Source organism: Panulirus ornatus, chromosome 30 (genome assembly GCF_036320965.1).
Source record: "Panulirus ornatus isolate Po-2019 chromosome 30, ASM3632096v1, whole genome shotgun sequence".
NCBI classification, from domain to species: Eukaryota; Metazoa; Arthropoda; class Malacostraca; order Decapoda; family Palinuridae; genus Panulirus; species Panulirus ornatus.
Genome location: NC_092253.1, coordinates 25912318 through 25934788, shown reverse-complemented (window position 1 = coordinate 25934788; position 22471 = coordinate 25912318). Strand labels below are relative to the sequence as shown.

General features: G+C 42.5%; 2 protein-coding genes across 3 annotated transcripts in view; one reads left to right on the top strand and one right to left on the bottom strand.

Moving 5' to 3' along the window:
- LOC139758517 (F-box/LRR-repeat protein 18-like) overlaps positions 1-4570 on the bottom strand; it is a 136188-nt gene extending 131618 nt beyond the window's left edge. Inside the window, exon 1 of the mRNA XM_071680033.1 lies at positions 4471-4570. The gene's annotated coding sequence lies outside the window, so the exon portion shown is untranslated. The remainder of the gene's footprint in view (positions 1-4470) is intronic.
- The window catches only part of LOC139758518 (cytochrome P450 3A11-like), a 58811-nt gene continuing 40600 nt past the window's right edge, over positions 4261-22471 (top strand). The window contains exons 1-2 of one of the 2 annotated variants that reach the window (XM_071680035.1): positions 4297-4406; positions 4515-4594. In XM_071680035.1, coding sequence (XP_071536136.1) covers positions 4312-4406; positions 4515-4594 — 175 coding nt within the window. In that variant the 5' untranslated portion in view covers positions 4297-4311. Of the gene's footprint in view, positions 4407-4514; positions 4595-22471 lie in introns of both variants that reach the window. The other variant, XM_071680037.1, reaches the window with a different exon arrangement.

Here is a 22471-nt window from a genome sequence, read left to right as displayed (position 1 = left end):
TAATTATGGACGCCCATCTTTTGAAAACAGGTATTCCCAATCATGTCTTTTTTTATTTAGCTCTCGATTCTACAAGCTGTTCACTAATCACACTAGGTACCCCATGCCCCTTACCTATATCTTCACTTGCCACATCTCCCCAACTCGTGCATTCAAATTATCCATCACTTACTCATTCCCTCTAGAGCCAAGGTTGCAGACGTACTCAGTCAACTCCCAAAATACTGGCCTCACTTCCTCAGTGCCGGTTGCATGATCTATGACAATCCACCCCACCGCTCATGATCAACTTCCATTTTCAGCCACGTCTGTTTGATTCCCATGTTCTCTCACATTCTTGCAACTCCCCCCCCCCCCCCCCCCCCAGGACATTCCCAAACCATTTTCCTCTTCCCGTTGAGTTTAGCTTCACTCACTGGCGAGGACATGCAGGTTCCACTCCCCAAACATACTACCTTTTTCTCCCCATCCTTGTTACATAGCCACAGCAGGCATTTAGACACACCCCAGCCTGAGCACTCAAGAAGGACCACCTCCTCCTTCTGTTCCAACTTTTTGCATTTAAAGTACGAGTACGGGAGGTCCCCCCCCCCCCACACACACACACATCTCTTGCATTTTCTGACAAGCAGGGAATGCGAGGATGGAATTCTTCCTCCCCTATCCCATATATACTTCCCACGTATTCCCTGCGTGTCGAAGAAGGCGACTAAAAAAGGAGAAAGCGTGGGGCTGGAAATCCTCCTCTTCCTTTTTTTTCTTTCATTCTTTTAATTTCCCAAAAGAAAGAATAGAGAAGGGAGCCAAGTGACGATATTCCGTCTAAGGCTCAGTCCTCTTTTCTTAACGCTACCTCGCTAATGCGGGAAATGGCGAATATGTATTAAAGAATTATCAAAGAATTTTTTTTTTTTTTTTTTTTTCCAAAAGAAGAAACAGAGGGGGGCCAGGTGAGGATATTCCACAAAGGCCCAGTCCTCTGTTCTTAACGCTACCTCGCAAATGCGGGAAATGGCGGATAGTTAAAAAAAAAATATATATATATATATATATATATATATATATATATATATATATATATATATATATATATATAAATATTTTATTCATTTATATCTATTTTGCTTTGTCGTTGTCTCCCGCGTTAGCGAGGTAGCGCAAGGAAACAGACGAAAGAATGGCCCAACCTACCCCCATACACATGCATATACATACACGTTCAAACGCGCAAATATACATACCTATAAATCTTAACGTATACATATATATACACACACAGACATATACATATATACACATGTACATAATTCATACTGTCAGCCTTTATGCATTCCCATCGCCACCCCGCCACATATGAAATAACAACCCCCTCCCCCCTCATGTGTGCGAGGTAGCGCTAGGAAAAGACAACAAAGGCCCCATTCGTTCACACTCAGTCTCTAGCTGTCATGTAATAATGCACCGAAACCACAGCTCCCTTTCCACATCCAGGCCCCACTGAACTTTCCATGGTTTATCCCAGACACTTCACATGCCCTGGTTCAATCCATTGACAGCACATCGACCCCGGTATACCACATCATTCCAATTCACTCTATTCCTTGCACGCCTTTCACCCTCCTGCATGTTCAGGCCCTATCACTCAAAATCTTTTTCACTCCATCTTTCCACCTCCAATTTGGTCTCCCACTTCTCGTTCCCTCCACCTCTGACACATATATCCTCTTTGTCAATCTTTCCTCACTCATTCTCTCCATGTAACCAAACCATTTCAAAACACCCTCTTCTGCTCTCTCAACCACACTCTTTTTATTGCCACACATTTGTCTTACTGTTTCATCACTTGATCAACCACCTCACACCACATATTGTCCTCAAACATCTCATTTCCAGCACATCCACCTTCCTCCGCACAACTCTATCTACAGCCCACGCCTCGCAACTCTCGCTCTCTCAGATAACGTTTTCGCCTCACACACACTTCTCAACGCTCCCAGAACTTTCGCCCCTCCCCCACCCTATGACTCACTTCCGCTTCCATAGTTCCATCCGTTGCCAAATCCACTCCCAGATATCAAAAACACTTCACTTCCTCCAGTTTTTTTTTCCATTTAAACTTATCTCAGTTGACTTGTCCCTCAACCCTACTGTACCTAATAACCTTGCTCTTATTTACATTTACTCTCAGGTTTCTTCTTTCACACACTTTACCAAACCAAGTCACCAGCTTCTGCAGTTTCTCACCCGAATCAGCCACCGGCGCTGTATCAGCAGCGAACAACTGACTCGCTTCCCAAGTTCTCTCATCCACAACACACTGCATACTTGCCCCTCTTTCCAAAACTCTTGCATTCACCTCCCTAACGACCCCATCCATATACAAATTAAACAACCATGGAGACATCACACACCCCTGCCGCAAACTAGCATTCACTGAGAACCAATCACTTTCCTTTCTTCCTACACGTACACATGCCTTACATCCTCGATAAAAACTTTTCACTGCTTCTAACAACTTGCATCCCACACCATATACTCTTAGTACCTTCCACAGAGCATTTCTATCAACTCTATCATGTGCCTTCTCTAGATCCATAAATGCTACATACAGATCTACTTGCTTTTCTATGTATTTCTCGCATACATTTTCAAAGCAAACACCTGAAAAACATCCTCTACCACTTCTGAAACCACACTGCTCTGTACATGCCTTCACCCTCTCAATCAATACCCTCCCATATAATTTCCCAGGTATACTCAACAAACTTATACCTCTGTAATTTGAGCACACCCCGCTTTTATCCCCTTTGCCTTTGTAGAATGGCACAATGCAAGCATTCCGCCAATCCTCAGGCACCTCACCATGAGTCATACATACATTAAATAACCTTACCAACCATTCAACAAGTCACCCCTTTTTTAATAAATTCCACTGCAATACCATCTAAACCCGCTGCCTTGCCGGCTTTCATCTTTCCATAATGACATAAGTGAAGATAATGAGAAGGGAAGTGTATATGGTCGCTGATGAAACATTTTCTGTTCTGTTGCTGACGAAACGAATTTAAGATGAAAATGGCTTGGCTTCATGGATGGCTCTTGATCCAGAACTTCCTGGTTCGTACACATCAACAACTAAATATCAATCCCATTCACAGAAGCGTATGTTAAGAGTCGCGGCTAAATGAACATCAAGCAATATAGTTAAAAGATATAGTCACCACTGTGAACGCGATCATTCTGGGGTTGCGTCAGCCCAGACGAGAATTACCTGTTGTTTTCCTTCATTTCTCTGTTCATTGTTCAACCACAGCTTAGCATTCGCCTTCGCAAACCCTGAATTTTCTGAGGGACATGTTTTTCTGTAAATATTACATTGCCTTTTAAAAAATCGGGTTGACACTATTTTCTTGGTAGAGGAATCATTTTATTCTAGTTTTCGCTATGTCATCACTTGGAATAATACCATAATTATTGCGAAGACTTTTCTCTTTCAAACTATTATTTCAATGATTCTATAAAACTAGCCAGTAATAAAGTTACAATGTTGATAGCTGAAAGCGTTGTGTATTCCCTTACATAGAGAACAAAATATGTATTAAATAAGTCATCGGTTCAAATCTTCACTTGCATCAGGCAAGGAAAAGCAGGCCAGTCTTGCTCTGAGCAAGCCACACGACCTCGTCCACAAGGGCGTTCCTAACACTAGGAAAATTTTTCTCGCGAGGTTTAGAAAGCGAGGGAGAACCATTGTTTATCATCATTATAACTGATCAGTTTAATCATTTCTATATCTAAACCAACCTACAGGTTGATTGGTCCATAAGGTTAACTATTTGGTTTGACGAATATGGAGGTAGGTGGCAGCCTCTCTCACTTAGGATGACGCAATGTAGAGCCATAATGACGCATGTACTACATTCTTCTGGAACTCTAAACCCACATCGGTAACTCATCAACAAATCAATTTGAAATAAAAACAATCTCTGTTACTGAAGAATATTTTCATTATCAGTACTGCGATACTGAAGAATATTTTCATTATCAGTATTACAATACGATCCTTGAGCACGACGGTACGATCCTTGTGAAGGTTTGACTGGCGCCCCAGGTCATGACCTGACCCTTGGTTGGTACACGTCAGGTCTGGCCTGTACCCCCAGCTCCACATTAGGTCCTCACCCCAGGTCAAGACCTCACTTTCCATGTCAAGCCATCTCCCAGGTCAAGCCCTCACTCCACTTCAAACCCTTACCCCAGGTCAAGCCCTTACCCCCAGGTCAAGGCCTCAACACCCTCCCCCAGCGAAACATGAGACGTAGCTGGCAACCGTCAGGCAGAGTGAGTGGTGCATGGCCGCCCCTTGGGTTCTCAGTTCCCAGCCTGATACACGCGCGTGGCCACAGGTGAGCACAACCTCCTCCACCTCCACAGTTCATAATCTACCTCTACTACGTGTAGACACTATACCCTGTAGATGAAGAGTGCTCATATTCTGATTTTTTTTTCTTAAGTTCACGTGAGCATCAACGACGGCGGGAGGATGGCGACACGTTGTTGCACGCTTGTAACGACGACGACTCCGTCATGGCTGGTGAGGTGACAGAGTGTAGAGGGCAGCACTGACTTGCCGTAAAGCGTTGGTCATTACTTATGATCAGATCCTATATGTAGATTGTTGGTTATCAGATCTTTTATGTAGAGTATTGGTGATTAGATCCTTTATGTAGAGTTTAGGCGATCATATCTTTTATGTAGAGGGCTGGTGATTAGATCTTTATGTAGAGTGTAGGTGGTCAGATCTATTATGTAGTGTTGGTGATCAGACCCTTTATGTAGAGTGTTGATGATCAGATCCTTCATGTGGGTGTTGGTGGTCAGATCCTTTATGCAAAGTGTTGGTTATCAGATCCTTTATGTAGAGTGTTGGTGATGAGATCCTTAATATAGTATTTATGATCAGATCCTTTATGTAGAGTGTTGGTGATGAGATCCTTAATATAGTATTTATGATCAGATCCTTTATGTAGAGTGTTGGTAGTCAGACCCTTAATGAAGTATTGGTTATCACGTTCTTTATGTAAAGTGTTGGTGACCAGATCCTTTATGAAGAGTGTTGGTGATCAGATCCTTTATGTAGTGTTGGTGATCACTTTCTTTATGCAGTGTTTACGATCAGATCCTTTATGTCGTGTTGCTGATCAGGTTCCTTATGTAGAGTTGTATAGTGTTGGTGATCAGACCCTGTGTATAGTGTTGGTGATCTGACCCTCTGTGTTTAGTGTTGGTGATCAAGACCCTCTTTGTATAGTGTTGGTGATCAGACCCTATGTGTATTGTGTTGGTGATCAGAACCTCTGTGTATTGTGTTGGTGATCAGACCGTCTATGAAGAGTGTTGGTGATCAGACTCTCTATGTAGAGTGTTGGTGATCAGACTCTCTATGTGGAGTGTTGGTGATCAGACCGTCTATGAAGAGTGTTGGTGATCAGATTCTCTATGTAGAGTGTTGGTGATCAGACTCTCTATGTGGAGTGTTGGTGATCAGACCGTCTATGAAGAGTGTTGGTGATCAGACTCTCTATGTAGAGTGTTGGTGATCAGACTCTCTATGTGGAGTGTTGATGATCCAACCTTGTGTATAGTGTTGGTGATCAGACCCTCTGTTTATAGTGTTGGTGATCAGACCCTGTGTATAGTGTTGGTAATCAGACCCTCTGAGTATAGTGTTGGTGATCAGACCCTCTGTTTATAGTGTTGCTGATCAGATTCTCTGTGTATAGTGTTGGTGATCAGACCCTCTGTGTAGTGTTGGTGATCAAACCCTCTGTTTATAGTGTTGATGATCAGACCCTGTGTATAGCGTTGGTTATCAAACCCTCTGTGTACAGTGTTGGTGATCAGACCGACTATGTAGAGTGTTGGTGATCAGACCCTGTGTACAATGTTGGTGATCAGACCCTCTGTATATAGTGTTGATAATCTGACCCTGTTTATAGTGTTGGTGATCAGACCCTCTGTGTACAGTGTTGGTGATCAGACCGACTATGTAGAGTGTTGGTGATCAGACCCTGTGTACAATGTTGCTGATCAGGCCCTCTGTATATAGTGTTGATAATCTGACCCTGTTTATAGTGTTGGTGATCAGATCCTCTGTGTAGTGTTGATAAAACCCTCTGTTTATAGTGATGGTGATCAGACATTGTGTATAGTGTTGGTGATCAGGCCATATGTGTATAGAGTTGGTGATCAGACCCTGTGTATAGTGTTGGTGATTAGGCCCTCTGTGTAGAGTGGTGGTGATCAGACCCTCTGTTTATTGTGTTGGTGATCAGACCCTGTTTATAATGTTGGTGATCAGAACTCTGTATTTAGTGTTGGTGATCAGATCCTATGTATAGTGTTGGTGATCAGACCCTCTGAGTATAACGTTGGTGATCAGACCCTCTGTTTATAGTGTTGGTGATCAGACCCTCTGTGTACAGTGTTGGTGATCAGACCCTCTGTGTATAGTGTTGGTGATCAGACCCTTTGTTTATAGTGTTGGTGATCAGACCCTCTGTGTATAGTGTTGGTGATCAGACCCTCTGTTTATAGTGTTGGTGATCAGACCCTCTGTTTATAGTGTTTGTGATCAGACACTGTGTAAAGTGTGGGTAATCAGACCCTCTGTGTATAGTGTTGGTGATCAAGGCCCTCTGTGTATAGTGTTGGTGATCAGATCCTCTGTGTATAGTGTTGGTGAACAGACCCTCTGTGTAGTGTTGGTGATCAAACCCTCTGTTTATAGTGTTGGTGATCAGAGTCTCTGTGTAGAGTGTTGGGTGATCAGACCCTATGTTTGTAGTGTTGGTGATCAGACCCTGTGTATAGTGTTGGTGATCAGATCCTCTGTGTATAGTGTTGGTGATCAGACCCTCTGTGTAGTGTGGATAAAACCCTCTGTTTATAGTGATGGTGATCAGACATTGTGTATAGTGTTGGTGATCAGGCCATATGTGTATAGAGTTGGTGATCAGACCCTGTGTATAGTGTTGGTGATTAGGCCCTCTGTGTAGAGTGGTGGTGATCAGACCCTCTGTTTATTGTGTAGGTGATCAGACCCTGTTTATAATGTTGGTGATCAGAACTCTGTATTTAGTGTTGGTGATCAGATCCTATGTATTGTGTTGGTGATCAGACCCTCTGAGTATAGTGCTGGTGATCAGACCCTCTGTTTATAGTGTTGGTGATCAGACCCTCTGTGTACAGTGTTGGTGATCAGACCCTCTGTGTATAGTGTTGGTGATCAGACCCTTTGTTTATAGTGTTGGTGATCAGACCCTCTGTGTATAGTGTTGGTGATCAGACCCTCTGTTTACAGTGTTGGTGATCAGACCCTCTGTTTATAGTGTTGGTGATCAGACCCTCTGTTTATAGTGTTTGTGATCAGACACTGTGTAAAGTGTTGGTGATCAGACCCTCTGTGTATAGTGTTGGCGATCAAGGCCTTCTGTGTATAGTGTTGGTGATCAGTCCCTCTGTGTATAGTGTTGGTGATCAGACCCTCTCTCTATAGTGTTGGTGATCAGATCCTCTGTGTATAATGTTGGTGATCAAACCCTGTGTATAGTATTAGTGATCAGACCCTCTGTGTATAGTGTTGGTGATCAGACCCTCTGTGTATAGTGTTGGTGATCAGATCCTCTGTGTATAGTGTTGGTGATCAGACCCTCTGTGTAGTGTTGGTGATCAAACCCTCAGTTTATAGTGTTGGTGATCAGACCCTCTGTGTATAGTGTTGGTGATCAGACCCTCTGTGTACAGTGTTGGTGATCAAATCCTCTGTGTACAGTGTTGGTGATCAGACCCTCTGTGTAGTGTTGGTGATCAAACCCTCAGTTTAGAGTGTTGGTGATCAGACCCTCTGTTTATAGTGTTAGTGATCAGACCCTCTGTTTATAGTGTTGGTGATCAGACTCTCTGTTTATAGTGTTGGTGATCAGACACTGTGTAAAGTGTTGGTGATCAGACCCTCTGTGTATAGTGTTGGTGATCAGTCCCTCTGTGTACAGTGTTGGTGATCAGACCCTCTGTGTACAGTGTTGGTGATCAGTCCCTCTGTGTACAGTGTTGGTGATCAAGGCCCTCTGTGTATAGTGTTGGTGATCAGTCCCTCTGTGTAGAGTGTTGGTGATCAGACCCTCTGTTTACAGTGTTGGTGATCAGACCCTCAGTTTATAGTGTTGGTGATCAGACCCTCTGTGTATATTGTTGATGATCAAACCCTGTGCATAGTATTGGTGATCAGACCCTCTGTGTATAGTGTTGGTGATCAGACCCTTTGTGTATAGTGTTGGTGATCAGATCCTCTGTGTATAGTGTTGGTGATCAGACCCTCTGTGTAAAGTGTTGGTGATCAGATCCTATGTGTAGAGTGTTGGTGATCAGACCCTCTGTGTATAGTGTTGGTGATCAGACTCTCTGTGTAGAGTGTTGGTGATCAGACTCTCTATGTAGAGTGTTGGTGATCAAACCCTCTATGTAGAGTGTTGGTGATCAGACTCTCTATATAGTGTGTTGGTGATCAGACCTTCTATGTTGAGTGTTGGTGATCAGACTCTGTTTATAGTGTTGGTGATCAGACCCTCTGTGTACAGTGTTGGTGATCAGATCCTCTGTTTATAGTGTTTGTGATCAGACCCTCTGTTTATAGTGTTGGTGATCAGAACTGTGTAAAGTGTTTGTGATCAGATCCTCTGTGTATAGTGTTGGTGATCAAGGCCCTCTGTGTATAGTGTTGGTGATCAGTCCCTCTGTGTACAGTGTGGTGATCAGACCCTCTGTCTATAGTGTTGGTGATCAGACCCTCTGTTTATAGTGTTGGTGATCAGACCCTCTGTGTATAACGTTGGTGATCAGACCCTCTGTCTATAGTGTTGGTGATCAGACCCTCTGTTTATAGTGTTGGTGATCAGACCCTCTGTGTACAGTGTTGGTGATCAGACCCTCTGTTTATAGTGTTGGTGATCAGACCCTCTGTGTATAATGTTGGTGATCAGACCCTCTGTTTATAGTGTTGATGATCAGACCCTCTGTCTGTAGTGTTGGTGATCAGACCCTCTGTTTATAGTACTGGTGATCAGACCCTCTGTTTATAGTGTTGGTGATCAGACCCTCTGTGTACAGTGTTGGTGATCAGACCCTCTGTTTATAGTGTTGGTGATCAGACCCTCTGTGTATAATGTTGGTGATCAGACCCTGTGTGTAGTATTGGTGATCAGACCCTGTGTATAGTATTGGTGATCAGACCCTCTGTGTATAGTGTTGGTGATCAGACCCTTTGTGTATAGTGTTGGTGATCAGACCCTCTGTGTATAGTGTTGGTGGTCAGACCCTCTGTGTATAGTGTTGGTGGTCAGACCCTCTGTGTATAGTGTTGGTGGTCAGACCCTCTGTGTATAGTGTTGGTGGTCAGACCCTGTGTGTAGTATTGGTGATCAGACCCTGTGTATAGTATTGGTGATCAGACCCTCTGTGTATAGTGTTGGTGATCAGACCCTTTGTGTAAAGTGTTGGTGATCAAACCCTCTGTGTATAGTGTTGGTGATCTGACCCTCTGTGTAAAGTGTTGGTGATCAGACCCTTTGTGTAAAGTGTTGGTGATCAAACCCTCTGTGTATAGTGTTGGTGATCAGACCATCTGTGTATAGTGTTGGTGGTCAGACCCTCTGTGTATAGTGTTGGTGGTCAGACCCTCTGTGTCGAGTGTTGGTGATCAGGCTCTCTGTGTAAAGTGCTGGTGATCAGACTCTCTGTGTATAGTGTTGGTGATCAGGCTCTCTGTGTAAAGTGTTGGTGATCAGACCCTCTGTGTAGAGTGTTGGTGATCAGACCGTCTATGTAGAGTGTTTGTGATCAGACCCTCTGTGTAGTGTTGGTGATCAGACCGTCTATGTAGAGTACTAGTGATCAGACTCTCTATGTAGAGTGTTGGTGATCAGACTCTCTATGTAGAGTGTTGGTGATCAGACTCTCTATGTAGAGTGTTGGATCAGACTCTCTATGTAGAGTGTTGGTGATGAGACTCTCTATGTAGAGTGTTGGTGATGAGACTCTCTATGTAGAGTGTTGGTGATCAGACCCTCTATGTAGAGTGTTGGTGATCAGACCCTCTATGTAGAGTGTTGGTGATCAGACCCTCTATGTAGAGTGTTGGTGATCAGACCCTCTATGTAGAGTGTTGGTGATCTGACCCTCTATGTAGAGTGTTGGTGATCAGACCCTCTATGTAGAGTGTTGGTGATCTGACCCTCTATGTAGAGTGTTGGTGATCTGACCCTCTATGTAGAGTGTTGGTGATCAGACCCTCTATGTAGAGTGTTGGTGATCTGACCCTCTATGTAGAGTGTTGGTGATCAGACCCTCTATGTAGAGTGTTGGTGATCAGACCCTCTATGTAGAGTGTTGGTGATCAGACCCTCTATGTAGAGTGTTGGTGATCAGACCCTCTATGTAGAGTGTTGGTGATCTGACCCTCTATGTAGAGTGTTGGTGATCTGACCCTCTATGTAGAGTGTTGGTGATCTGACCCTCTATGTAGAGTGTTGGTGATAGTCAAACGTCACACAGCCTTGATACTGTGATGTCACACGGTGGTGGGAGGAAGTCCTACGTTAGTATAAGATTGGGCTAACTGACTGATGTCGGACACAGCCTTGTGGGTAAAGACTAAGTTGTCTATGTTCAGTGGTGCGGCACAGTTGGTCCCTTCCTGGATAAGTATTGTTGATAACACAAACTCATCGCAGATTGTGAGATAAGCTTTGAAGTTGTAGTTGCGCAAGCGACTATGACACTGGACAAGGATTGCAATATATACGGAAGAGGATCCGGTATCACTGCTGGGATAATATAGGATCATTGTGGACTGATGAAAAGGTAGTGGAGTACCAGGGTGTAAGAGGTCTATATGCTACCATAGAACGTATCATATAGCTGTACCTTACCACTTCTCCTCCAGCTATGCAACAAATTTAGATTCATGGAAGGTTTAAAAAGAAGAACGGGACAACTAACGTTCAAATATAAGAAAACCATCTTGCGATGGTAGACTAAGGTATACCAGATCACACTTGCGACATTAAGTCGCACGTGATTCAAATATAAGAAGACGTCATTAAGGCTGTAAAATTGAGTACTCAAGAGGTAAGTGGAAGCGCTGCCTTGAAAAGTACATAAATGTAGACTTAGAAAGAAGACAGGTAGGCACTGTTGTGGAAATATGGACGTCGATGACTGGATCACTTTACCTAGATGAGGACACCAATGAGCATCGATGGCTCTACCCTGACTGGTAAAGATCAGTAATCCCAGCGCAGCTTCATCCCTTAAGGAGCTGAGGACTTAGTGTAAGGCGTTGGTGGTATTCTGAGGTCAGACACTTGGTGCTGAATGCTACTGTTATGTGGAGGTCAAGCCTCTGCTGGTCACGGCTTGTAGGAGTAATAAACAGACAGCCATTTCTACAAATTATATATATATATATATATATATATATATATATATATATATATATATATATATATATATATATATTTTTTTTTTCCTTCTTTTTCGAACTATTCGCCATTTCCCGCATTAACAAGGTAGCGTTAAGAACAGAGGACTGGGCCTCTGAGGGAATATCCTCACCTGGCCCCCTTCTCTGTTCCTTCTTTTGTATATGTGCTTGTGTGGGCGTTTATGTATATACATATGTATGTGGGTGGGTTGGGCCATTCTTTCGTCTGTTTCCTTGCGCTGATATATATATATATATATCGCTACCTCGCAAACGCTGGAGACAGCGACAAAGCAAAAAAGAAATATATATATATATATATATATATATATATATATATATATATATATATATATATATATATATATATATATATATATATATATGTACATATTCATACTTGCTGCCTTTATCCATTTCCGTCGCCACCCCGCCACATATGAAAAACAGCACCCCCGCGCGCGCGCGCGAGATAGCGCTAGGAAAAGACAACAAAGGCCACATTCGTTCACACTCAGTCTCTAGCTGTCACGTGTTATGCACCGAAACCACAGCTCCCTTCCCACATCCAGGCCCCACAAAACTTTCCATGGTTTACCCCAGACGCTTCAAATGCCCTGGTTCAATCCATTGACAGCACGTCGACCTCGGTATATCAAATCGTTCCAGTTCACTCTATTCCTTGCACGCCTTTCACCCTCCTGTATGTTCAGGCACCGATCGTTAAAAATCTTTTTCACTCCATCCTTCCACCTCCAATTTGGTCTCCCACTTCTCCTCGATCCCTCCACCTCTGACACATATATCCTCTTGGTCAATCTTTCCTCACTCATTCTCTCCATGTGCCCAAACCATTTCAATACACCCTCTTCTGCTCTCTCAACCACACTCTTTTTATTACCACACATCTCTCTTACCCTATTATTACTTACTCGATCAAACCACGTGACACCACATATTGTCCTCAAGCACTTCATTTTCAACACATCCACCCTCCTCCGCACAACCCCATCTATAGCCCATGCCTTGCAATCATTTAACATTGTTAAGACTACTATTCCTTCCAATATACCCATTTTTATTCTCCAAGATAACGCTCTTTCCATCCACACATGCTTCATCATCCCCAGAACCTTTGCCCACTCCCCCACCCTGAGACTCACTTCCACTCCCATGGTTCCATTCGCTGCTAAATCCACTCCCAGATTTCTAAAGCACTTCACTTCTTCCAGTTTTCATCCAGTCAAATTTACATCCCGGTTAACTTGTCCCTCAACCCTAATGAACCTAATAATCTTGTTCTTATTCACATTTAGTCTCAACTTTCTCCATTCACACCCTTTTATAAACTCAGCCACCAATTTCTGCAGGTCCTCACTCGAATCAGCCTTTAGAGCTATATCTGCGAACAACTGACTCATTTCCCAGGCCCTCCAAACTCGCCCCTCTTTCCAAAACTCTTGCATTTACCTCTCTAACTACGCTATCCATAAACAAATTAAACAACCATGGAGACATCACACACCCTTGCCACAAACAGACATTCACTGGGAACCAATCACTTTCCTCTCTTTCTATTCGTACACATGCCTTACATCCTTAGTAAAAACTTTTCACTGCTTCTAGCAACTTACCTCTCACACCATATACTCTAAAGATCTACAAAGCATCTCTATCAACTCTATCATATGCCTTCTCCAGATCCATAAATGCTACATACAAATACATTTGTTTTTCTAAGTATTTCTCACATACATTCTTCAAAGCAAACACCTGATCCACACATCCTCTACCACTTCTCAAACCACACTGCTCTTCCCCAATGTGTACGAGTGGGAAGAGAGGAAAGTCAGTGGTTCTCTGTGAATGTCGGTTTGCAGTAGGGGTGCGTGACATCTCCATGGTAGTTTAATTTGTTTATGGATGGGTGGTTAGGGATGTGAATGCAAGAGTTTTGGAGATAGGGGCAAGTATGCAGTCTGTTGTGGATGAGAGGGCTTGGGAAGTGAGTCAGTTGTTTTTCGCTGATGATACAGCACTGGTGGCTGATTTGGGTGAGAAATTGCAGAAGCTGGTGACTGAGTTTGGCAAACTGTGTGAAAGAAGAAAGCTGAGAGTAAATGTGAATAAGAGCAAGGTTATTAGGTTCAGTAGGGTTGAGGGGCAAGTTAATTTGGAGGTAAGTTTGAATGGAGAAAAACTGGATGAAGTAAAGTGTTTCAGATATCTGGGAGTGGATTTAACTTCGGATGGAACCATGAAAGCGGAAGTATGTCACAGGGTGGGGGAAGGGGCGAAGGTTCTGGAAGCGTTGAAGAATGTGTGGAAGGCGAGAACGTTACCTTGGAGAGCATAATTTGGTATGTTTGAAGGAATAGTGATTCCAACAATGTTATATGGTTGTGAGGCATAGGCTATAGATAGGGTTGTGCGGAGGAGGGTGGATGTGTTGGAAATGAGATGTTTGAGGACAATATGTGGTGTGAGGTGGTCTGATCGAGTAAGTAATAAAAGGGCAAGAGAGATGTGTGGTAGTAAAAAGTGTGGTTGAGAGAGCAGAAGAGGGTGTATTGAAATGGTCTGGTCACATGGAGAGAATGAGTGAGGAAAGATTGACAAAGAGGATGTATGTGTCAGAGGTGGAGGAAATGGGAGACCAAGTTGGAGGTGGAAGAATGGAGTGAAACAGATTTTGAGTGATCGGGGCCTGAACATACAGGAGGGTGAAAGACGTGCAAGGAACTGAGTGAATTGGAACGATGTGGTATACCGGGTTCGACGTGCAGTCAATGGATTGAACCAGGGCATGTGAAGTGTCTAGGGTAAATCATGGGAAAGTTTTGCGGGGCTTGGATGTGGAAAGGGAACTGTGGTTTCGGTGCATTAAACATGAAAGCAAGAGACTGAGTTTGAAAGAATGTGGCCTTTGTTGTCTTTTTCTAGCATTACCTAACGAGTGCGCGGGGGGAGGGGGGTGCCATTTCATGTGTGGCGGGGTGGCAACAAGAATGGATGAAAGCAGCAAGTATGGATATGTATATATATATATATATATATGTATATATATATATATATATATATATATATATATATATATATATATATATATATATATATATATATATATATATATACGTTGAAATCTATAGGTATGTATATGTGCGTGTGGGTGTGGGCGTTTATGTATACATATAGTTTGGGTTATTTCTTTCGTTTGTTTTCTTGCGCTACCTCGCTAACGCGGAAGACGGCAACTAAGTATAATAAAATAGAATAATATATATATATATATATATATATATATATATATATATATATATATATATATATATATATATATATATATATATATATATGAAAAGTTTTTATCGAGGATGTAAAGCATGTGTACGTGTAGCAAGAGAGGAAAGTGATTGGTTCTCAGTGAATGTAGGTTTGCGGCAGGGGTGTGTGATGTCTCCATGGTTGTTTAATTTGTTTATGGATGGGGTTGTTAGGGAGGTGAATGCAAGAGTTTTTGGAAAGAGGGGCAAGTATGAAGTCTGCTGGGGATGAGAGAGCTTGGGAAGTGAGTCAGTTGTTGTTCGCTGATGATACAGCGCTGGTGGCTGATTCATGTGAGAAACTGCAGAAGCTGGTGACTGAGTTTGGTAAAGTGTGTGAAAGAAGAAAGTTAAGAGTAAATGTGAATAAGAGCAAGGTAATTATGTACAGTAGGGTTGAGGGTCAAGTCAATTGGGAGGTAAGTTTGAATGGAGAAAAACTGGAGGAAGTGAAGTGTTTTAGATATCTGGGAGTGGATCTGGCAGCGGATGGAACCATGGAAGCGGAAGTGGATCATAGGGTGGGGAAGGGGGCGAAAATTCTGGGAGCCTTGAAGAATGTATGGAAGTCGAGAACATTATCTCGGAAAGCAAAAATGGGTATGTTTGAAGGAATAGTGGTTCCAACAATGTTGTATGGTTGCGAGGCGTGGGCTATGGATAGAGTTGTGCACAGGAGGATGGATGTGCTGCAAATGAGATGTTTGAGGACAATGTGTGGTGTGAGGTGGTTTGATTGAGTAAGTAACGTAAGGGTAAGAGAGATGTGTGGAAATAAAAAGAGCGTGGTTGAGAGAGCAGAAGAGGGTGTTTTGAAATGGTTTGGGCACATGGAGAGAATGAGTGAGGAAAGATTGACCAAGAGGATACATGTGTCGGAGGTGGAGGGAACAAGGAGAAGTGGGAGACCAAATTGGAGGTGGAAAGATGGAGTGAAAAAGATTTTGTGTGATCGGGGCCTGAACATGCAGGAGGGTGAAAGGAGGGCAAGGAATAGAGTGAATTGGATCGATGTGGTATACCGGGGTTGACGTGCTGTCAGTGGATTGAATCAGGGCATGTGAACCGTCTGGGGTAAACCATGGAAAGCTGTGTAGGTATGTATATTTGCGTGTGTGGACGTATGTATATGCATGTGTATGGGGGTGGGTTGGGCCATTTCCTTCGTCTGTTTCATTGCGGTACCTCGCAAACGCGGGAGACAGCGACAAAGCAAAAAGAAAAAAAATATATATATATATATATATATATATGTATATATATATATATATATATATATATATATATATATATATATATATATATATATATATATATATATATATATATATATATATATATATATATATATCTTTTTTTCTTTTTTCTTTTAAACTATTCGCCATTTCCCGCGTTAGCGAGGTAGCTTTAAGAACAGAGGATTGGGCCTTTGTGGGATATCCTCACCTGGCCCCCCTCTGTTCCTCCTTTTGGAAAATTAGAAAAAACGAGAGGGGAGGATTTCCAGCCCCCCGCTCCCTCCCCTTTTAGTCGCCGTCTAAGACACGCAGGGAATACGTGGGAAGTATTCTTAATCCCCTATCCCCAGGGATAGAGGATATATATACATATATATATATATGTATATATATATATATATATATATATATATATATATATATATATATATATATATATATATATATATATATCATACTTTGTCGCTGTCTCCCGCGTTAGCGAGGTAGCGCAAGGAAACAGACTAAAAAATGGCATAACACGCCCACATTCACATTTATATACATACACATCCACACACGCAAATGTACATACCTATACATCTCAACGTATACATATACATACACACATATACATATATACACATGTATATGATTCACAGTGTCTGCCCTTATTCATTCCCGTCGCCACCCCGCCACACATGAAATGACAACTCTCTCCCGCCCGCATGTACCCGAGGTAGCACCAGGAAAAGACAACAAAAGCCACATTCGTTCACACTCAGTCTCTAGCTGTCATTTATAATGCACCAAAACCACAGCTCCCTTTCCACATTCAGGCCCCACAAAACTTTCCATGGTTTACGCCAGACGCTTCACTTGCCCTGGTTCAATCCATTGACAGCACGTCGACCCTGTTATACCACATCGTTCCAATTCACTCTATTCCTTGCACGCCTTTCACCCTCCTGCATGTTCAGGCCCCAATCACTCAAAATCTTTTTCACTCCATCTTTCCACCTCCAATTTTGTCCCCCACTTCTCGTTCCCTCCACCTCTGACACATATATCCTCTTGGTCAATATTTCCTCACTCATTCTCTCCATGTGACCAAACCATTTCAAAACACCCTCTTCTGCTCTCTCAACCACACTCTTTTTATTACCCCACATCTCTCTTACCCTTTCATAACTTACTCGATCAAACCACCTCACATTTCATATTGTCCTCAAACATCTCATTTCCAGCACATCCATCCTCCTCCGCACAACTCTATCCATAGCCCACGCCTCGCAACCATATAACGTTGTCGGAACCACTGTTCCTTCAAATATACCCATTTTTGCTCTCTCAGATAACGTTTTCGCCTCACACACACTTCTCAACGCTCCCAGAACATTCGCCCCTCTCCCACCCTATGACTCACTTCCGCTTCCATAGTTCCATCCGTTGCCAAATCCACTCCCAGATATCTAAAACATTTCACTTCCTCCAGTTTTTCTCCATTCAAAATCACCTCCCAGTTGACTTGTCCCTCAACCCTACTGTACCTAATAACCTTGCTCTTATTCACATTTACTCTCAGCTTTCTTCTTTCACACACTTTACCAAGCTCAGTCACCAGCTTCTGCAGTTCTTCACCCGAATTAGCCACCAGCGCTGTATCATCAGCGAACAACAACTGACTCACTTCCCAAGCCCTCTCATCCACAACAGACTCCATACTTGCCCCTCTCTCCAAAACTCTTGCATTCACCTCCCTAACAACCCCATCCATAAACAAATTAATCATGGAGACATCACGCACCCCAGCCGCAAACCGACATTCACTGAGAACCAATGACTTTCCTCTCTTCCTACTCGTACACATGCCTTACATCCTCGATAAAAACTTTTCACTGCTCTAACAACTCGCCTCCCACACCATATATTCTTAATACCTTCCACAGAGCATCTCTATCAACTCTATCATATGCCTTCTCCAGATCCATAAATGCTACATAAAAATCCATTTGCTTTTCTAAGTATTTCTCACATACATTCTTCAAAGCAAACACCTGATCCACACATCCTCTACCACTTCTGAAACCACACTGCTCTTCCCCAGTCTGATGCTCTGTACATGCCTTCACCCTCTCAATCAATGCCCTCCCATATAATTTTCCAGGAATACTCAGCAAACTTTTACCTTTGAATATATATATATATATATATATATATATATATATATATATATATATATATATATATATATATATATATATATATATATATATATATATATATATATTTTATACTTTGTCGCTTTCTCCCGCGTTTGCGAGGTAGCGCAAGGAAACAGACGAAAGAAATGGCCCAACCCCCCCCATACACATGTATATACATACGTCCACACACGCAAATATACATACCTACACAGCTTTCCATGGTTTACCCCAGACGCTTCACATGCCTTGATTCAATCCACTGACAGCACGTCAACCCCGGTATACCACATCGCTCCAATTCACTCTATTCCTTGCCCTCCTTTCACCTTCCTGCATGTTCAGGCCCCGATCACACAAAATCTTTTTCACTCCATCTTTCCACCTCCAATTTGGTCTCCCTCTTCTCCTCGTTCCCTCCACCTCCGACACATATATCCTCTTGGTCAATCTTTCCTCACTCATTCTCTCCATGTGCCCAAACCACTTCAAAACACCCTCTTCTGCTCTCTCAACCACGCTCTTTTTATTTCCACACATCTCTCTTACCCTTACGTTACTCACTCGATCAAACCACCTCACACCACACATTGTCCTCAAACATCTCATTTCCAGCACATCCATCCTCCTGCGCACAACTCTATCCATAGCCCACGCCTCGCAACCATACAACATTGTTGGAACCACTATTCCTTCAAACATACCCATTTTTGCTTTCCGAGATAACGTTCTCGACTTCCACACATTCTTCAAGGCCCCCAGAATTTTCGCCCCCTCCCCCACCCTATGATCCACTTCCGCTTCCATGGTTCCATCCGCTGCCAGATCCACTCCCAGATATCTAAAACACTTCACTTCCTCCAGTTTTTCTCCATTCAAACTCACCTCCCAATTGACTTGACCCTCAACCCTACTGTACCTAATAACCTTGCTCTTATTCACATTTACTCTTAACTTTCTTCTTCCACACACTTTACCAAACTCAGTCACCAGCTTCTGCAGTTTCTCACATGAATCAGCCACCAGCGCTGTATCATCAGCGAACAACAACTGACTCACTTCCCAAGCTCTCTCATCCCCAACAGACTTCATACTTGCCCCTCTTTCCAAAACTCTTGCATTTACCTCCCTAACAACCCCATCCATAAACAAATTAAACAACCATGGAGACATCACACACCCCTGCCGCAAACCTACATTCACTGAGAACCAATCACTTTCCTCTCTTCCTACACTTACACATGCCTTACATCCTCGATAAAAACTTTTCACTGCTTCTAACAACTTTCCTCCCACACCATATATTCTTAATACCTTCCACAGAGCATCTCTCTCTCTCTCTCTCTCTCTCTCTCTCTCTATATATATATATATATATATATATATATATATATATATATATATATATATATATATATATATATATATATATTCCTTTGAAGAATGTATGTGAGAAATACTTAGAAAAGTAAATAGATTTGTATGTAGCATTTATGGATCTGGAGAAAGCACATGATAGAGTTGATAGAGATGCTCTGTGGAAGGTATTAAGAATATATGGTGTGGGAGGCAAGTTGTTAGAAGCAGTGAAAAGTTTTTATCGAGGATGTAAGGCATGTGTACGTGTAGGAAGAGAGGAAAGTGATTGGTTCTCAGTGAATGTAGGTTTGCGGTAGGGGTGTGTGATGTCTCCATGGTTGTTTAATTTGTTTATGGATGGGGTTGTTAGGGAGGTAAATGCAAGAGTTTTGGAAAGAGGGGCAAGTATGAAGTCTGTTGGGGATGAGAGAGCTTGGGAAGTGAGTCAGTTGTTGTTCGCTGATGATACAGCGCTGGTGGCTGATTCACGTGAGAAACGGCAGAAGCTGGTGACTGAGTTTGGTAAAGTGTGTGAAAGAAGAAAGTTAAGAGTAAATGTGAATAAGAGCAAGGTTATTAGGTACAGTAGGGTTGAGGGTCAAGTCAATTGGGAGGTGAGTTTGAATGGAGAAAAACTGGAGGAAGTAAAGTGTTTTAGATATCTGGAAGTGGATCTGGCAGCGGATGGAACTATGTTAGCGGAAGTGGATCATAGGGTGGGGGACGGGGCGAAAATCCTGGGAGCCTTGAAGAATGTGTGGAAGTCGAGAACATTATCTCGGAAAGCAAAAATGGGTATGTTTGGAGGAATAGTGGTTCCAACAATGTTGTATGGTTGCGAGGCATGGGCTATGGATAGAGTTGTGCGCAGGGGGATGGATGTGCTGGTAATGAGATGTTTGAGGACAATGTGTGGTGTGAGGTGGTTTGATCGAGTAAGTAACGTAAGGGTAAGAGAGATGTGTGGAAATAAAAAGAGCGTGGTTGAGAGAGCAGAAGAGGGTGTTTTGAAATGGTTTGGGCACATGGAGAGAATGAGTGAGGAAAGATTGACCAAGAGGATATATGTGTCGGAGGTGGAGGGAACGAGGAGAAGTGGGAGACCAAATTGGAGGTGGAAAGATGGAGTGAAAAAGATTTTGTGTGATCGGGGCCTGAACATGCAGGAGGGTGAAAGGAGGGCAAGGAATAGAGTGAATTGGATCGATGTGGTATACCAAGGTTGACGTGCTGTCAGTGGATTGAATCAGGGCATGTGAAGCGTCTGGGGTAAACCATGGAAAGCTGTGTAGGTATGTATATTTGCGTGTGTGGACGTATGTATATACATGTGTATGGGGGTGGGTTGGGCCATTTCTTTCGTCTGTTTCCTTGCGGTACCTCGCAAACGCGGGAGACAGCGACAAAGCAAAAAAAAAAAAGATATATATATATATATATATATATTATATATATATATATATATATATATATATATATATATATATATATATATATATATATATATATATATATATATATATATATGTGTACATATATATATATATATATATATATATATATATATATATATATATATATATATATATATATATATATATATATATATATATATATATCCCCAGGGATACTTCCCACGTATTCCCTATGTGTCGCAGAAGGCGACTAGAAGGGGAGGGAGCGGGGGGCTGGAAATCGTCCCCTCTCGTTTTCTTTTAATTTTCCAAAAGAAGGAACAGAGAAGGGGGCTAGGTGAGGATGTTCCCTCAAAGGCCCAGTCCTCTGTTCTTGACGCTACCTGGCTGACGCAGGAAATGGCGAATAGTTTGAAATATATATATATATATATATATATATATATATATATATATATATATATATATATATATATATATATATATATATATATATATATATATATATATATATTTTTTTTTTTTTTTTTTTTGCTTTGTCGCTGTCTCCCGCGTTTGCGAGGTAGCGCAAGGAAACAGACGAAAGAAATGGCCCAACCCACCCCCATACACATGTATATACATACGTCCACACACGCAAATATACATACCTACACAGCTTTCCATGGTTTACCCCAGACGCTTCACATGCCTTGATTCAATCCACTGACGGCACGTCAACCCCGGTATACCACATCGCTCCAATTCACTCTATTCCTTGCCCTCCTTTCACCCTCCTGCATGTTCAGGCCCCGATCACACAAAATCTTTTTCACTCCATCTTTCCACCTCCAATTTGGTCTCCCTCTTCTCTCGTTCCCTCCACCTCCGACACATATATCCTCTTGGTCAATCTTTCCTCACTCATTCTCTCCATGTGACCGAACCATTTCAAAACACCCTCTTCTGCTCTCTCAACCACACTCTTTTTATTACCCCACATCTCTCTTACCCTTTCATAACTTACTCGATCAAACCACCTCACATCTCATATTGTCCTCAAACATCTCATTTCCAGCACATCCATCCTCCTCCGCACAACTCTATCCATAGCCCACGCCTCGCAACCATTTAACGTTGTCGGAACCACTGTTCCTTCAAATATACCCATTTTTGCTCTCTCAGATAACGTTTTCGCCTCACACACACTTCTCAACGCTCCCAGAACATTCACCCCTCTCCCACCCTATGACTCACTTCCGCTTCCATAGTTCCATCCGTTGCCAAATCCACTCCCAGATATCTAAAACATTTCACTTCCTCCAGTTTTTCTCCATTCAAAATCACCTCCCAGTTGACTTGTCCCTCAACCCTACTGTACCTAATAACCTTGCTCTTATTCACATTTACTCTCAGCTTTCTTCTTTCACAC